The sequence below is a fragment of the Aythya fuligula genome, chromosome 2, assembly GCF_009819795.1.
Source record: "Aythya fuligula isolate bAytFul2 chromosome 2, bAytFul2.pri, whole genome shotgun sequence".
Taxonomy (NCBI): Eukaryota; Metazoa; Chordata; class Aves; order Anseriformes; family Anatidae; genus Aythya; species Aythya fuligula.
This window is the reverse complement of record NC_045560.1, coordinates 12,679,555-12,697,993: the sequence shown is the minus strand read 5'-3', so window position 1 is coordinate 12,697,993 and position 18,439 is coordinate 12,679,555. Positions and strand designations below refer to the sequence as shown.

The following is an 18,439-nucleotide window of genomic DNA, read 5'->3' as shown; positions in this document are numbered from 1 at the left end:
TGATAGATTTTGAAACTCTGCCCAATCAGACTGGTTAAGTTTGTGAAAGGTTGCTTGTCAAATGCTAGTCAGTGATACAAAAACAGACAGCCAGTAAATCATCCTTCCAATATAAACATCAACTAAAAATAAATAAATGTCTGCAGCAGAATGTCAGCTTGATTCTCCATTAAGATGAATCTTACAAACAATGAAGCAAACTCAATAATGAATAAATCTGTAAAAAGAGACAGTCACTCATGGCCAAATTAGGAAAATGTTAGTAAAACTAGGGAACTGAATAGTCAACAAGAAAATAAATAAACAACTAAATAAAAGACAAAAAAAAAAAAAAAAAAAGCTGACCTTTATAATAAAAATTGATGCAACTTATTTTTTTTTCTTCTAACTATAATTCCGATCAGTACTTGTTCTTCATGGTGTTAATCACTATAAACGTGTATACTGAAAACAGCTCCCGCCAAAGTGGTGTGCCTTTATTCTAATCTGAAAAAAAAAATAACATACAGAGGACAAAATGACACAGGAAAGAAAAATAGAAATGCAATAGGTTAAATGAGAGAAAATCAGGTATAAAGAAAATAGGCAGTGAACAAATTACACTCACTAGTACAGAGTTCCTAAGCTTTACAAGTTTTACTGAATCTTTCCACTAGGCTTAAAAATGAATGAGAAAAAAAAAATGTAATTAAGATAGATGATAGGTTATATAGCACAGCATCTGAACTTTAACTAGAGCAAGTTATTGGCTGTGTTATTTAATTTAAAAATTAATTAAATGGGAAAATTATATGGAAAACACAAAAGAGAAAAACAGGAAATGAAAGACCAGAAGCCACATAGCTAGAAGGGAGATGGACGGTGTGCATTAGGGCAGCACAACCAGCAGCAGGGGCAGAGAGAGTGAAGGGCAGTGAGAATTGTGCAATGATGCTGAAACCCGCAGTGAGACTGAGCACAGGCAGCAGCAGGAGGCAGAGAGCAAAGGGGAGGAAAAGGTCAGAGATGATAGAGACAAAAATTCCCTGGATGCTTTAAATTCCTACATTTTATCTTATTTTATTTTATTTTATTTTATTTTATTTTATTTTATTTTATTTTATTTTATTTTATTTTATTTTATTTTTTAAGTCTACATTGAAGCAAAGATGTGAAGACAAGCAGCTTGGAATGTGCCAAGCATCCATTGCTCACACTGAATTTATTTAAAATCCCACGTACTCTCTGCTTTCAGAATCAGGCTTCTGATGTCTAAATGGCTAACCAGACATGTTTAGGAAGGAGGGCTTGGTAATTTGGTGGCCAAACTTTGCAGATCCTGTCCTTCTTTGAAACCTCATGGAAGTGAGATATGGAATCCATTATGAATCCATGACCTACAAACCGTAATAATGTGCAAAATGGAAGGAATAGAAACCTAAGCACAGACTTCCAACGTACCAACACTTTAGTAGTGGGTACAGTGGTGTCTGCTGAATCTTCAGAGGCCCGTTACCACACAGACTGGAGTACATTTCTGCTAGCCTTTTTATCTAAGGTGTACCGTTCCTGTATGAAAGGTCTTGTGCAGGAGATAATGACTCTGCACACACAGATACAAATGCAGGATTCAGCCCTGGTTTTGTTTCCCCCTTGTTTTTTGTTTATTTTTTTGTTTGTTTTTCCCTCTCAAATTGGTGGAATATGAAATTCACATTTGATATTCATGGGCAGGGACACCTGCAGAGCCCTTGAAAGACATATAACTAATTTGTGTGGTTTTTGTTGTTGTTGTTGTTGGTTTTGTTTTGTTTTTTCAATTTGAAAAAGCAAACAAGCTTTTCTCAAATATTCCCTTTACAGCCAACACAACGTTTGATTTTCCTGAGAACTCCCCAAACGCGCAGAGACATTACACAGAGTCGGTTTTATTTTTTTTATTTCTTGTCGTATCCTCCCCCCTTAACCCCCACCCCCAAAGTCTCTCCTGCCTTTCCCCAAAGTCAAACGTTTTCGGGCAGTGTTCCACCACCACCACACTCCAGTACCTTCCACTCGCGGTCCCACCGCCTCCAAGGCACCCCCGGGTCGCCTCACGCGGCTCCCCCGGGGCGGGCCGGGGCTGCGGGCGGAGCCTCCCGCCGCCAATGCAGGCCGCGGGGCCGCGGCGCCTGCGCTGCTCCGGCTGCGAGCCCCGTCCCCGGCCTGTCCTCCGCTCTCTTCTCGGGTCCCGTCCTGCCGAGCCATGTGGAGCCGCTACCGGGTGGCCGGGGGGCTGCTGAGCCGCGGCCGGTGAGGGTGGGGAAGGAGCTGGGGGGAGCGGGAGGGAGGCAGGGAGGCTCCGGCTGCGGTCGTGTTTTCAGCGGCTTGCCCTCCGCTGCCCTCACCCAGCACGGGGAAAGGCCTCGCTCCCTGGTGCGGTTGCTCCCATCAGACGGTGTTTGCTTTAAAGAGAAGTGTTGTTTCAGGTCTCTGAATCAGAAGTCGTGGAGGTGGAAGAGCGTTTCTGCCAACGAAAGAGCGCTGCAGTACAGGGTAGGAGAGCAAATCCATGGCTTCACTGTACGTCAGGTAGGCATTGCCTTTTCTTTGCGTTTTCTCTTGGTGGGGAAGTGTCACAAGGAGGCCAAATGCCTGCACACAGTGCAAATATTTACATAGATGCTTTGGTTAGTCTTTAAAAACTGATACATTAGTTTCTTATATTTATCCGTCTGCAGCTAAGTTCTCTGGATATCATTAACACATGATCCTGTAGGGACTTTGTTGTCATAGAGTAAATGATGCACTGTAGGAGTATGTGTGTCTGTCACAAATGTTAAATGTTGTGTGGTCTTCTAAAAGTATGGGCAGATAATTGACGCTTCACTGTGTGTTGTTTCATAGAAGACATTAAATTTTATTCCCAGAGTTGCTTTTGATTGCCTTGTTAACAACTTGCAATAGCAGTAATATGTGGAATTTCTTTTTACTTTTAAAGAAAAAAAGCAGAAGCAGAGAATGAAGGTAATCTGCAAACAGTTATTGGTAGCAACAGAATTAGTAGTAGAATTGAGTTCCTTGATTCCTTGGTTTTTCTTTTGCTGCCCTAGCCACTGATACTTGATATGCCTTCTCTTTTAATTCACTATCAGTTTTTTTTTTGTCTTAATATCTATACTGGAAGGGTATAGTTCTCTGATTTTAGTATAGTTTATTTGTTTTTATTTATATACAGTTGTGTTTTTTTTCCATAAAACATAGAAACAAAGACCTTATGTAATACTGTATATGGTGTCATTATGTACAGGATCAACAAACTGATCATTGCTATATTATTCTTAATTTATTTGATCTTATGGCAGACACACTCTAATGTAGATGTTTTCTTCTAATACAGGTGACAGCTGTTCCTGAGTTGTTCCTGACTGCAGTCAAGCTTAGTCATGACAGTACAGGAGCCAAATATTTACATGTGGCTCGAGAGGACTCCAATAATCTATTCAGGTAAAACATTAATGTATGTATAGCACATTCCATCTCAGCATCAACTTGTGGTTTATAAACTGTAATTCAACTTTGTAACTGGATTTTTCTGTAATAACAAAGATAGTACTTACTTTGTGGAACTTCCTTAGAATTATTCATGTTGGAACAAATGTTTTGAGAGCTGTTGTTAAATATGCTGCTCAAAACAGGGTCAGCATTTAACTCAAATGAAGTTCTTCTGAAATTTATTCAGGTAGGCCCTGAAAACTTCCAAAAGCAGAGATTCTAAAACCTCTGTGGGTAACTTCTTATCAGTGTTTGACATACCATATGTGGATTATTTTTTTTCTTCAATACCAAGTTGGAACTGTCTTTGTTTTTATTTATGAATGTCATCACATAGCCTTCTCTTGTGTGTACCTATGGAAAGAACCTGTCTCCATCAGAACCTCATTGTATGTATTGGAAGGCAGCAATTAGACAAGATTCCCATGTCTTCTGGTACACTCAGTCTACCAGATTAGTTGGGAATAGCTGGTCCTTGGTGAAGCCATAATTAGAGACAACCTTGGTTGGCTGTCTCTAATCACCTTCTCTTCTGTCTGATTCCACGTAACTTCTGGGAGGATCTCTTTTATGGTTTTACCAAGCACTGAGGTGAGATTGACTGGTCGGTAGCTCCTGGATAGTTCCTTATTACTATTTTTAAAGAGTAATATTTTTCCTTATTTCTCTTTTTAAAAATGGGTGTGATATTCCCCTTTCTTGAAGTGTGATAGACTCTGCTTCTTTGCTCTGACTTTTCAAATATCACCATATTTGATGTGAGAGTGGAGAGATATTTGGTGGAGAGTGGCTTAACAATGGTCTGCCAGTTTCCCTCAGGACACTGGGATGCCTCTCATCATATCCTTTGGAGTCATGGATGTTCAGGTTCCTCTGAACTTGATCTTCTCTTACGATTTCCTGCCTTGAGGTGCGGGAACATGAGAGGTGTGGGAAGAGTGCTTGCCCTTGAAAACAGGCAAAAAAAATTGAGTACCTTAAGCTTCTCTATATCAGTTGCCACTAATTCTCCTGTCTTATCAGTGGGGTGCATTTTCTTTAGTATTCTTGTTCTGATCAGTGGGCTTGTATTCTTCAAGTTCCTTGCCAAATTCAGCTCCAGTTGTGCTTTAGCTTTCTTTATTCCACCCCTACGTTCCTGACCAGCATCACTATATTATTCCCAGGGTATGTGTTCCTGCTTCCACTGCCCATGCATTTCTATCTTCAGTTTGATCAGGAGGTCCTTCCTCAGCCATGCAGGTCTCCTGCCTTCCCTTCCTGATTTCCAGCACATGGAAACTGAGAGCTCTTGCGTTCCAAGAAAGAGTGCCTTTAGGAGCTGCCGTTTCTTTCTGCTCTTTTTATCCCTGAGGAAGTTTTCCCAGGTAGTCCCATCCATTAACTCCTTAAACAACTGAAAACTTGCTCTCCTAAAATTCAGGGTCTTGTGTTTACTGGACTAGCCCATATCCCTCAAGATCGTAAATTCCACCAGACGTAATCACTGTAGCCCAGGCTGTCACCTTTCTTGACTTCTGTAATTAGTTCACCTGTGTTGGTAAGCAGTGGGTCAAATAATGCTGCCCTGTGGTCATGCTGTCTGTCACCTGGATTAAGAAATTATCCTCAGTGCGCTCCAAGAATTTCCTGAGCTGCTTACAGCTTGCTGTGCTGCTTTTCCAGATACCAGGTTGATTGAAGTCCCTCAGCAGGATCCTAAGAGCAGGATGCTTCCTGTACTTTAAGTAAGAATGCTTCATCAGCATCCCCCCCTTGATCAGATGGCCTGTAATAAACACCAGCCATGAGGTTTCCTTTGTTGGTTTGGCCTCTGATTTTTCACCCGTAAGCTGACAACCTGTTTTTCATTGCTGTTTTTCAAAGGCAGCTCCATGCATTCAATTCTTTTTTTTTTTTTTTTTTTTTTTTTTTTTTGTGTAAAGGGCAACCCTCATACATCTCCTTTCCTGCCTGACACTTTTGAATAGTTTATAGCCATTGATTGTGTGCTTCAGTTGTCCCATCAACTCTACCACAACCACTCTCTCAATCTCCCTCCTCAAAGAAAAAGGAGGAGGCAATACAATGGAAAGAGCTCAAGGGTTGAGATAAGGGCAGGGAGATCACTCACCAATTACTGTCTTAGGCAAAACAGACTTAGCATAGGGAAATGGATGTAACTTACTGCCTATCACTAGCAAAATAGAACAGTGAGAAACTAAAAGCAAAGTAAAAACACCTTTTTACGCCCATCCACCCTGTTCTATGTCCTCCCCCTGAGCCATGCAGGGGAATGGGAAATGGGGGCTGCGATCAGTGCTCCTTCACAGTCTCTCCCTCATGGCCCCTCTCTGTCCCTGCTCCACGAAGGGTCCCTCCCATGGGATGCCGTCTTTCCCAAACTGAGCCTGCAGGGGCTGCCCACAAGCAGCAGCTCTTCAAGAACTGCTCCCACATGGCTCTGTACCATGGGGTCCATCCCCCAGGAGCAAACTGCTCCAGCACAGGTCACCCACGGGCAGCAGCTCCCCCCAGACCCTCTGCTCCTGCATGGGCTCCTCTCCATGGGCCGCAGCTCCAGCCCGGGGCCTACTCCTGTAGGGGCTCTCCATGGGCCGCAGCCTTCTCCAGGCCACATCCACCTGCTCCACCAGGGGCTCCTCCACGGGCTGCAGCGTGGAGATCTGCTCCATGTGGGACCCATGGGCTGCAGGGGGACAGCCTGCTGCACCAGGGGCCTCTCCACAGGCCATAGGGAAACTTGTGCTGTGTACCTGGAGCACCTCCTGCCCTCCTTCTGCACTGACCTTGGGGGCTGCAGGGCTGCTTCTCACTTCCCTCTCCCAGCTGCTGTTAACACAGTAATTCTTTTTTCCCTTCAGTCTGCTCTCACAGAGACCCAACCAACATCACCCATGCTGGTTCTGGCCATGCTGGCTCTGGCCAGCAGCAGGTCCCTTTGGAGCTGGCTGAAGCTGGCTCTGATCTGACATGGGGCAGCTGCTGGACTCTTCTCACAGAAGCCACTGCTGCAGCTCTGCTGCTACCAAACCCTTGACAGATAAACCCAATACAAAAGAGAGAGAGAAAAAAAAAAAAAACAACAAACAAAAAAACTATTTTTCAGCTACTAAACTGAGTAGTAGGGGGGAAAGACTGTATTTCCCAGTAGGATGTAAATCTAACTGTTGATATTGGCTACTGTTGTAGGTTTATGAATTACTTTAGTTACACAGGTTGTCTGCTGAGCCACTTCTGGCTCTAGCGTTTAGTTACGTGCTGAAATATTTTGCGCTACTTACAGAAATAGAAGTGCAGAAGTGTTACCCCTTCTAGCAGCGATGGCTGAGCACTCAACTCAGTCCTTCATAAAAGCTCAGTAACTCTGCATCCCACTGTAAATCAGGTTAGTTACTAGACAGTGACAATATTTCCATAAATCTAAGCTGCAGATGGGAGGTGGGGGCACTTCTCATCGCAAATAAATGTGTTCATCTCTGTGCTGTCTGTCTTACAGTATACAGTTCCGAACCACTCCAATGGACAGCACTGGGGTCCCGCATATCCTTGAGCACACCGTGTTATGTGGTTCTCAAAAGTATCCTTGCAGAGATCCATTCTTTAAAATGTTAAACAGATCGTTGTCCACTTTCATGAATGCATTCACAGGTGAGCCTGAAGTAAATAATACTGTTTAAAATTAATATGGTTTTACTGCAGCAGAACTTTCTGTTGGTTCTCTTTATTTTCCCTTTGGAGAGCCATTATTAAGCGTGAATGAGAGACTCAAAATTTTGAGTGAGGGATTAAGAAACTAACAAGGCAAGGCAACAAAGTAAATCTTGTTTGTTTGGCAGTTACAAAGGCCCAGCAGAGCTGGATTTTTATAGTATACTGTAAGACATTTAAATTTTTGTATGTTTGGCCAGCACAAAGTTTTCTTTACAAATAATTACTTCATATGTCAATTAGTAAATTTCTTCTCTTCCCGTTATTTATACTGATGAGTGATTAAATATGAACGAGAGTAAAATGCATCTCAGTTGTTGAAGTTCTGTTCTTTTACCTTTATTTGTACACAGCTAGTGATTACACACTCTATCCATTTTCAACACAAAATCGCAAGGATTTCCAGAATCTCCTGTCAGTGTACTTGGATGCAGCTTTTTTCCCATGTTTGCGACAACTAGATTTCTGGTAAGTTGTGGAGATGTATGCAAACTTTAGATCTAAAAAAGATTTTAAGACCAAAAAACAAAAACCTCTTGAACTCTCAAGCAACACTTCCTGTATTAATGTTTTTCAGGCAAGAAGGCTGGAGGTTAGAACACGAGAACCCAACTGATCCTCAGACACCTCTAGTCTTCAAAGGAGTTGTTTTTAATGAAATGAAAGGGGCATTTGTAAGTTTTGTGTGTTTGTTTTTTTTTTTTTTCCTTTAGATTTTCTACACAGCTTCAATTACAGGTTATCAACAGCATTATTGCACCAGAGATATCTGTTCTTCCTTTATGAATCTTAAGTCTTAGTAAAGACAAAACTGTTACATGTTTATTCTTGAAGGTAGCCCATTGAAAGCTTGTTTGCATATAGAAGAGAACCTTGTTAATGGGTATTATTGTAGAATTTTTCTTTTAAGTTGACATAACATAGCTAGTTTTATGAAAGTACATGGGTATCAAAATACTGCATAACAAAATGCTTATGTGGGGAGTTCTTGTGTAAGTTAGGACTGAGGTCTTATTGAGCAACTTTTATTTTTAAAATGTTTTGATGACTTGTACTAAAATGTGGTGTTTTCCTCTTAAGACAGATAATGAGAGGATATTTGCACAGCACCTGCAAAATAAACTCCTTCCTGATCACACTTATGGTGTAGTATCTGGTGGGGATCCGTTAAGTATTCCTGATCTTACATGGGAGCAGCTCAAACAGTTCCATGCCACACATTATCATCCAAGCAACTCCAGGTATCTGAAATTTGTGACTAATTTACTAGGTTATATAGTGACTTAACACTGTATTTATATCTCTGTGAGGGAACAGTGTTTCTGTACTCATTGTCAGCAATATAACCTGTACCCTCCAGCTTCAAAGCAAGGAATCACAGCTTCAAAGCAAGGAATTTGCTTTAGGAAGAAAAGTAAAAGGTGAATTGGAAGTAGGGACTTCTGAAGATACGTGGCTGATGGGCGTTTTCTAGACTCCTTGTGCCTGCTGGGTTATGAGGATTTGTTTGAAAGTTCTTATTTACAGATAATTTACCATGAACTTCTGTGGGTTGGGGGAAAATTGAACAAATACAAAAATACAAAATGGTAAGTATTTGGAAGTAATGGTGGAAAATTACCATACAAGCAGCACAGATGAGTCTAGGGGTTCCTAATCCCCTTCAAATCAACCCAGATTAAAAGTTAAAAGACATTACAAATGCATGGCTCTTTATTTGCTCCTGAATCACATTACTGTATTGGGCTCTAAATAACAGATATCCATTTGAGTTAGACACTAATTCTGTTGGTACTGATAAAGGTCATTAAGCTAAAAGTCAACTTACTTGAAATATGAGGGTGATGTGGAGGGAAATCTATAGTATTCTTTCTTCTGTACTAATTTTGTGGTTAATCTCTTAGTCTGATCATTTATGGAACATCAGCTTGTGATGTGATTGTGAATTTATCATCCTTTATTTTCTCATCATCTCAAGTATTCATTTGTATCTGAGTTTAGATTTTAATCAAGTAATTAATTAATTAATTTGCCTGAGATATACCCCATGCTCATATTTAATCCAATGGAAGTTAGCAATGCTTCTTGTAGGTACGACACTGTACTTCAGCAGTGACCTGCAGAACCCAGCCCTGTTTTATGGATAAATTGAGAAACATATCATAGTATTTTATACATTGTGTGAGGACCATAAGAATCTTGTCTTCTGAAACATTAGAGCGTTGGGATTCTGGTTTCAATTACTAGTATTTTTTTGTTACAAGTTTTGTATATTGCCGCAACTAACTGAATTCTAGTCTTTTGGACTCCAAAGAATAAAACAGAAGCTGAAAAGCGTTGTGAAATTTTACCAGCAGATCTGTGGGTTTTATGTATGTGGCAAAATGTGGTGGGTCTTAAAACTACAGACCTTACAAAGCATGTTGTCTTCTAGATGTAACTGAATCACTGGAAGTTACATGAAATTCAGAAGAAAAAAAAACACCATGAATAAATAAATACACATAAAAGCTGTTCCTACAGAGTTCCTGTAAAATCTGATGTTTAATATCAAACTTCCATTTCAAATGCAGATTCTTCACTTATGGTAATTTTCCACTGGAGCAACATTTGAAACAAATTCATGAGGAAGCGTTGGTAAAATTTGAAAGAATTGAATCGAAGACTGACATCCCAAAACAGAAACTCTGGGAAAAGCCTGTGAGTATTTAAAACAAATAAAGAATATTTTTTAAAGAAGTGCACATCCAATCTTGGAGTTGCAGAAACTGAGTATAACTGAACCCAACCTGCTGGGGTTATTTTGTTTGTTTAAAAGTGTGTTTGTGTGTTTAAAAAAAAAAAATAACAAAAAAAACCACACCACATCATTGTATACTTCTCAATTTCAGTAATAACTGCATACAGTTGTTTATTTTCAGTATTCAAATGTACTTGGCATTTGGAGAACAAGCATTTATCAATTTAAAGCATCTGGAGCTAGGTATTAAAAAAATATATTGATACTTATATTGTCAGCAAATGTATCCAGCAAATTTTACCTAAGATTCCAAACATTGCTGTTAAAATAACTTTTCCACTTCATTTATTTATATTCATTTCCTCCCTGGCTTGTGCAGGAGCTTAAGCTTTTCTTTGAAATCAAGCTTAGAGTGTTAATTATGGCCGGATTTTCTTGATCCTCTTCTCTATTTCTGCACTTGTAAAAAGTGAAAATACCACTCTTAGTTTTTCAAGATATACTGAGTAAATATCCCACGTTTATGTATTTATCTATGAGAATCTGTGAAATTATTTTAAATCTTGGGAAAGAAGATGCTATGAAGATACAGTCATTTTTTTATTTGTAAGTCTGATACAAGTTTAGTCTGCATCATATGTACTTATTATACTTTACAGCGAGAACACCGTGTAACATGTGGCTTAGACTCATTTGCTGCTGATCCTTCCAAGCAGACGACTGTCAGTGTCAGCTACTTGTTGACAGAGTAAGTCTATGAAAATAAAATTTTCAATCAAAAACTTGTTTTAGAACTTTCAGGAAGATGCAGGTGTACATAACTGTGCCCCCATCCCTCGTTGCAAATGTCACCTTCAAGTTAAATAATACTGTGGGTTAATACAAATCCTCCTTTAGTAAGTGAAAATTTAAGTACCAGGTAAAACATATCTTGTCCTTTTCTTTAGCAGGTAGAGCTGAGGATAATCAGCCATTATATTACAAAACTATTCATTGGATTAGGCTTTGGGAACACTGGCTTCTTGTCTTTGAACTTCCTTCAATGTGCAAGCTTTTTCGTATGACCCAAATTCTAACTTCATCCATCCTCATAGCCTAATTGAACTTGCAGAGCTTTACTGCTTGTTATGATGAGTAATTCAAGTTTATGAACACACAACATAAACCTGGAACTCTCTTGGTTTCCTAAATTTTGGTGTGGTGTTCATAGGAGGCAGTTATTTTTCCCTTGCCTCCCCTGTATTTTTTAGTAGAAGTAATTATTCTGAAATTAACTCGGTGTTTGGTGTGACGTATTTCGAGCTTGATGTTTTCTAAGAACTAATAATTTTTCTTCAGCATTACAGACACCTTTGAAACTTTCACACTAAACCTGTTGTCTTCGCTGTTGGTTGATGGACCAAATTCTCCTTTTTACAAAGCCTTAATCGAGTCTGGTGTTGGTACAGATTTTTCTCCTGATGTTGGGTAAGTGTTACAAGTTGCATTTCATCCCTATAAGCAGTATTGGAAGAGTTACAAATGAATATCAAGTTGGGAAAAGTCATCTCTCATGCAGGCAACGTAGGCCACACCAGATGAATCTTAAAGGTTTTTCCTGATGAACTACTATCAAGTGTAATTTTTGGCTTGTCAAAATAATTCAGTGGAAGCTGTGTTAGTGATAACAGTAGTACAGCTTTGTTTAATGTTTATCAGCAAGAAAAATGCATAGATAAGAGCACGCTATGCTTTCAGTGTGCTAGTTGCTTGGAGTGTTTCGATCTTGTGCGTTTAGTATTACTCAGAAAACTGTTAAAATTAGTTCTTGCTCTTACTGCGTACTGTTACATTTGCTCTTTTGCTTTAATCCTGTGATTTAGTAGTAGGTAGGTTTGGCATAAATGTGCTTTTGTACAATTAGGTGATACTAATTTGCCACTGCCAGAATATGAAAGGATATGTCTGCCAGTATTGATTTGTTCAAATTGTAGCTTTTGCAAACAGTCTTCTGAGCTAGCTCTCCACTGCAAACTAGATGGGTGGATTCTCTTAACCTAACTATAGGCTCGGTTGCTCATTATAGTTGGACTTCAGTGTCGGCAGAAAGAAAGAATCACTTTCAGGGCGTGATTCATCTGACTAATTTTAAAATCGAGGATGACAAAAATCATGCTTTGTCTCTGCTGTCTCAGATGTTTGAGTGGGAAACTTAAACATACTAATCTAGTATGTTTGTAATGCCTTGGGGTACTCTACATGGCTTGAAATCGTCTCTATTGGGAATGCTACAAGACCTGCGTCATGAATTCCAATGCTATGTATACATCTTAATACCACAGGGCATTATATCTGTTTTCAACCAGTGAAGTAGTGATTCAGTTGTTTTATAGTTCCTCAGTTAAGCCTTTTTTGGGCTAACTATACTAATTTGGTGTTGATTTATGGAGTGAATTGTCTACTATGCATTAATAACTCTGCAGATGAATCAATATAAAGACAAATTTTGAGTCCACAGATCCTTAATTTGACATCTGAGTCTGTCATTGAACCCTTCTGTAGGTTTTAGATGTGGAATAGTGAATGCTTAGCGTTGAACACCTCTTGCTTTTTGTTTGTTGTCCTTGGTCTGAACAGCTACATTCTGCATATTTCTGCAAGTATCAGTTTGTCTCTCTATAGTGGAGTTCTTATTGTTAACTATGTCTGACAGGGCTACAACATTTTGTTGCTGTTGTTGTTTGGTAGTACTGAAAATGATTGCAGCAAACACAGAACAGTTCACCTTCACCATTTGCTCTGCAAATAATGCTTTAAATGTACTAATTTAAAAGTTCTGTTTCACTAACTTGCTTAAGTAGAATATATGTGTTTGGCTTTACAGGCAGCTACAATTTTCACTTAACAAAAGAGACTTTATTACCTGAAAGTACTTACTGATGAACTGGAAGATGAACAGAAAAGAATAGAGCTTCTTTTTCTGTAGCTGTTTGTCTTTCTCTAATATAATATGCCATATGTTTTCCTAACAGTGTGCTACTACTACTTAAATTGAACAAAAAGCGCTTTAAAGTTCAGTTTCTTGTCTCTGGTAATTATTATTTTGTCCAGCTTTTAAAGTCCTCTTTTTATGCGAAAATGATGAATGAGTGTGTTTCCCCTTCTACCTTTGCTATAAAGTTTAATGCTGAAGTTCTAGTACTTGTAACTGAGTTGAATATTTTGTTCCAGGTTTAATAGCTCAACAAGAGAAGCCTATTTCAGTGTGGGTCTACAGGGTATTGCTGAGACAGACATTGATACTGTGAAACAGATTATTGCTGAAACAGTTGATGAAGTTATTGCGTGAGTAATATTAAATTTATAAGAATACTGTTAGTTCTCTCATACAGTCTTTTACAATTAGATATTTATAGTAATATAATAATATATTAATGTATATATAATAATACAGGCACACATATTAATATACCTTAAAATTTTAGGTACGTTTTAAAAAAAAAAAAAACAAAAAAAAACTTTTTTCAGTGCTAAATGCACTGAAGAAAGTTATATTGCTAAATATTCTTAAAATTTTTATCTGCTACTTCCTCTGTTGTGGCATATTCATCAGCATAACCTTCAGGGGTTTAATGATATTAGTGCTGTTTTACTAAATGACACAGCATGATAAGATTATTTCATATCGATTTTAATTCAGTATGGAAGTCATCATGTTGTAATGCTTCCTTTATTGATGTTATAATTCATTTTCATAATTTTACTTAGAGTGATTAGTACTAATGGATATGATTTCCTTTTCTCTTTACCCCTTCCCAAAGGAAAGGATTTGAGGAAGACAGGATTGAAGCTCTACTGCACAAAATTGAAATCCAGCTGAAACATCAGTCTACAAGTTTTGGACTTGCCCTGGCATCAGTAAGTCTGTGTGTGTGCTTGTGTATGTTGTGCATGGTTTATTTTTGTTTGTTTCAGACATAGGCATGGAATTTGCATTCTACACATTAATAAAATATGGGGTCATTTTGTAGGCTCTTAATACCTAAAACTTTTCATTTTATGGCTTTTTTTTCTTTGTCATTTCTTATACATCTCTCCATTATTTTCAGTAGTCTTCAAACCATTGCTAGACTCTACTCTGTAGGACTTAATCAGGCAGTTAGCCTGTTGTCTTTGCCTGAATAGTAGCTTTGATTGCAGTAGGACTGATTACTTCTGTAAGAGAGGAATGTCATGCTGGCTCTTGGTACGTTTTGGCCAGTTGCCCATGTATTTTTATAGAAATCAAATTAAATGACTGTATTTTTCTTTGGAATTTAGGGTTGTGCCACTATAATTTAATATAATTGCTAGCCCTACCATTAGAAGGACCTTCTTCTCTGTGATTTATTTATTTAAAACATCAATAGGAGAATTCAGTAAGCCTGGAGGTTTCCATTTGTTTCTAAATTGATCAAAACAGTAGAAATTGCGTTCTTGGATGGTGGCCTGTTCTGGCTTGCTTACTTTTTATCTGTGCAACTGTTAAAAACAATCAGTCTCCTGATACTCTTTTGTCCTTTTAGATAGGTTCCACAAGAAAAGCTTATGGAGACTCAGGTTTCCAGGTAGAAGAGATCAGCACTTCCCTCTCCATTTTCCTTCCTTGAAAAGTTGTAAAGAGCAATGAATTCTCCTCTTAGCCTCCTTTTCTCCAAGCTAGACAAACCAAGTGTCCTCAGCCTCTCCAAACAGAATGTGTTCCAGCCTTTTTACCAGCTTTGTTGCCCTCCTCTGGACGCATTCAAATATCTTAATATCATTTTTATATTGTGGAGACCAGAACTGTCCACAGTATTTAAGGTGAGGCTGCACCAAAGCTGAATACAGCAGAAGAATCCCCTCTTTTGAGCAGTTGGCTATGAAGGGTTTTATGCACCCCAAATGTGATTTGCCTTCTTGGCTGCCAGGGCATATTGCTGGCTCAAGGTGAGCCTGCTGTCAGCCAGCACCCCCAGGTCCCTTTCTGCTGAGCTGTTCTCTAGCCACTCCTCTCCCCATCTGTACTTTGTCCACCATTTCTCTGTCACAGGTGCAACACCTGGCATTTGCCCTTCTTGAATTTCATGTCATTGCTTATTGCCCAATGCTCCAGTCTGTCTAGATTCCTCTGTGAGGCTCTCAGCCCTCCAGAAAGTTAACAGCACCTTCCAGTTTAGCATCAACTTGCAAACCTGCTAAGGATGCATCTTAACTCCTGTGTCCAAATCATTGATAAGAATATTACACAGAATCAGCCCTAGAATTGAGCCCCGGGGGATACTGCTAGTGAACAGATAGTTTCATCTGACTGATAAGGTAAATGAGGAGACTGTTATTTATATACTGTTTTGCATACACCTCCTGTTCCCCTTTTCCTTCTTTCCCTGGCTGAAAGTGAATTTACTTTGAATCTGAGAGAGGAAAGAATATTCCAATAGATTTCCAGAATACAGACATACACACCTATGCAAAAAGAGGAAACGGGGGTTTGGTATGGTAAAATTGGAGGAGGGAGTGGAGGGGACAGAGGGACAGGTGATGATGACATAGTCCTTTAGTTTGAACAAACACTTCAGCAGCATCCCCCTCCTCAATCTATTAGAAGTATGCAATAGCTATTACTTATCATCTATATATCGATAGTAGATAAGGTGGTTTTGGAACACAAATGCTGCCAGTTACAGAAATATATATGAATTGTCCTGCTTACTTAATTACCCTTGCCTTTCAGTATATAGCTTCCTGCTGGAATCAGGATGGGGATCCAGTGGAGCTTCTGAAGATTGCAGATAAAGTCTCTCGGTTCAGGCAGTGCCTCAGAGAAAATCCCACATTTCTTCAGGAAAAAGTTAAAAAGTATTTTAAGGTAGGAAAACTTGCAGGAAAACACCTGCAGTATTGATTTTTGAATCACGATTTTGTATTTAAAATTAATTTGAAGGGATCTGAGTTGTTCATACTGTCTATTTTTAGAAGTAGATGAACAGCAGCAATTCTGAATAAAGCATGTTCATTTTAAATAGTTGAAGTGAAAACTTTTTAAAACTGGAAAAATTGGCCATTGGACGTTTGGAAACACACACATTAGAACACTGAGAAAATACTAATGTTTTAATGTTTAAAATACTGTGATGCCTGATGTTACAGAAAGACACATGAGTCTTTCCTAATGAGAAACTAAGATGTGGACAGCAGTGTGGACCTAGTAATGTTCACTGACTGCTGTCTGAATTTTGCTGTCAGCACTAATTGCTTTTTGCTCTATTTTCTTGTTTTCCTATCTATATGTTCTACTAGAGTGCTTTTCGATTTAAGGACGGTGAAGGTATTATGACAGTGGATACTTCTGAATCCCTGCATTAGCTAATGGCAGAACAAAAAAAAAATCCAGTGATAGCAGTGCAAAAGTGTCTTCTGTTGTTTTTGTTGGTGGTTTTGTTTTGCTTAAATTCTTTGGGTTGTTTTGAAGGACACATCTATTATATGGAACTGCCAACCTGATTTACTAGTGAGTGAATGGTGGTTTGCATATACTCAAAGGCAACAGGACATGGTGGCATCAGTTGAAATCTGATTTCCTAAAGGCATAATTAGTGTCTAGAAGTAGTAGGAAGCTATTAAGCTTTTGGCTTTTGTATTAAGAAATATGGGCATGGTATTTTTAAGAATGTCCTTTACTATGCAGTTCTGCTGAGAGGCCTAAGACAAAAGCACGACTCCTCAGGAAGTAATGAGGATAGTTGGGTGCTCTGATATCCAAAGATTATGTACCTTATATTACACACTGTGCCTGGAGATTAATAAAGCAGGAAGGCTGTGAGCAAAAGAGATGTTGTTCATCCTATCCATTCAACTGTGCTTAGTTGATTTTATATTTCACTCTCTAACTTTGCAGTCAGTCATGTTTCCGTAGTATTTCCATATAAGCACAGGGGAGATAAGCTCATAAAACAGAGAATCCGATTACATTGTCCCAAATTATTGGCAGTGAATCTCTGTGACAGATGTTGCTGTTTGACTCCTACTTTTAATTGGACATTTTTGAGGTCACTGTCTCTTGAATAGCCTTCCGTTATTCTCTAAAATGGAAAGTGATTGAGTAATTTTGTGATTAAAATTCCACAATACAGTATAAACAAAAAGAAATTCACCAGCAGTTCTAACACTTGCATAATGCATGGAGTTCTCTAGCAGCAAGACTGATGTAAACCATTTCTGAGCAGGATAAGGCATGCCCCTTTTACATCATATGGGATTTCTGTGCACTCAAGCTTGGGCAGGTTGAATGAGGTGTTTAATGAAACCCTGCTGTATTTAACTAGATTCCCAATCTTAGAACATTCTCCAGATATAACTTCTGGCATACTGCTCTGTAGCCTTATATGCAGTTGTTTAACCTTGATTTAATTAAACTAATAAGTACTGTGTGTTGTTAAGGGAATCTGACTCCACACTGAAATTTCACAGAAGGTTGTTCATGCTTGTTCGTGTGGTAAACTGTCTCTCTTCTCCACCCTAGCAGCAGACTGCTGTTCATTAATTGAGAAGTTTAAATTGCCTATTTGTGATACTTTTGATAATACATAAACCAAATGATGTGTATCTTTTCTATTTCTGATGAAGCAATAATCTGAGGCAAAACAGGTGAAAGTAGCCCTCAGAATTAATAATGCTTTGTTTTGGGATACATTTCTGCAGGATAATCCACATAGATTGACTCTGTCAATGAGTCCACAAGAAGACTACTATGATAAACAAGCAAAACTGGAAGCAGAAAAACTGAAAAAGAAGGTCAATGCTCTTTCTGAAGAAGAAAAAAAACAAATCTTTGAAAAAGGTTAACATGCTTTTTCATCTTTTTGTTTGGGTAACTGTTTAAGAACACAACCTTTTTTTTTTTTTTAATGTTCTGTAAAATGCCTGAAATTTTTAGATATATCAGGCATAACCCAGCATTTGTTCTGAAAAGGATGGTATTTTTTCATTGGTGGTGGAGGTTGGAAGCTTGTGTATATGTGTTATGGGCCTATGCAGTTTACTGGTCATTCTAAATTGTATTATGGGTATACTACATTAGTTCTAACACTCAGAAAACAGAATGATCAAAGTCTCCAGTAGGACAGAAGAAAGGAAATTATTTAAAAATATTAACCTGGTTCTTTCGTATGATAGCTGCACTAAGTACAAGAGGTATGCCATGATTTATCTTAAAGCTCTTTATTTTTGAGTGTATGATGTTTGTTCCATGCTCCTATAAGATTTACATTTTGTAACTGTACTTCTCTTTTCTACGTAAAGAGCTAACTATAGCAATAGCTTTTGACTTCCTCTGAGGAATAACTTAAACTTGGAAATATGGAGCAGTTATGTCATTTTGTAAAAACTGTGTTCTAGTCACAGAGATTGTGTAGAAGAAAGGTGGAGTTAATGTTCAGAAGCAGTGTTACTGGGAGGGGTAATAAGGGAGCAAACTGC

General features: G+C 38.6%; 1 protein-coding gene across 1 annotated transcript in view; it reads left to right on the top strand.

Annotated features, from left to right (window-relative positions):
* The first annotated feature begins 2,168 nt into the window (after positions 1-2,168).
* PITRM1 (pitrilysin metallopeptidase 1) overlaps positions 2,169-18,439 on the top strand; it is a 29,280-nt gene continuing 13,009 nt past the window's right edge. Inside the window, exons 1-14 of the mRNA XM_032182346.1 lie at positions 2,169-2,271; positions 2,448-2,550; positions 3,359-3,465; positions 7,013-7,164; positions 7,578-7,692; positions 7,802-7,898; positions 8,305-8,465; positions 9,798-9,924; positions 10,624-10,712; positions 11,303-11,431; positions 13,175-13,288; positions 13,765-13,861; positions 15,696-15,830; positions 17,663-17,801. Of these exons, the coding sequence (XP_032038237.1) occupies positions 2,225-2,271; positions 2,448-2,550; positions 3,359-3,465; positions 7,013-7,164; positions 7,578-7,692; positions 7,802-7,898; positions 8,305-8,465; positions 9,798-9,924; positions 10,624-10,712; positions 11,303-11,431; positions 13,175-13,288; positions 13,765-13,861; positions 15,696-15,830; positions 17,663-17,801 (1,612 nt within the window). The 5' untranslated portion in view covers positions 2,169-2,224. The remainder of the gene's footprint in view (positions 2,272-2,447; positions 2,551-3,358; positions 3,466-7,012; positions 7,165-7,577; positions 7,693-7,801; positions 7,899-8,304; positions 8,466-9,797; positions 9,925-10,623; positions 10,713-11,302; positions 11,432-13,174; positions 13,289-13,764; positions 13,862-15,695; positions 15,831-17,662; positions 17,802-18,439) is intronic.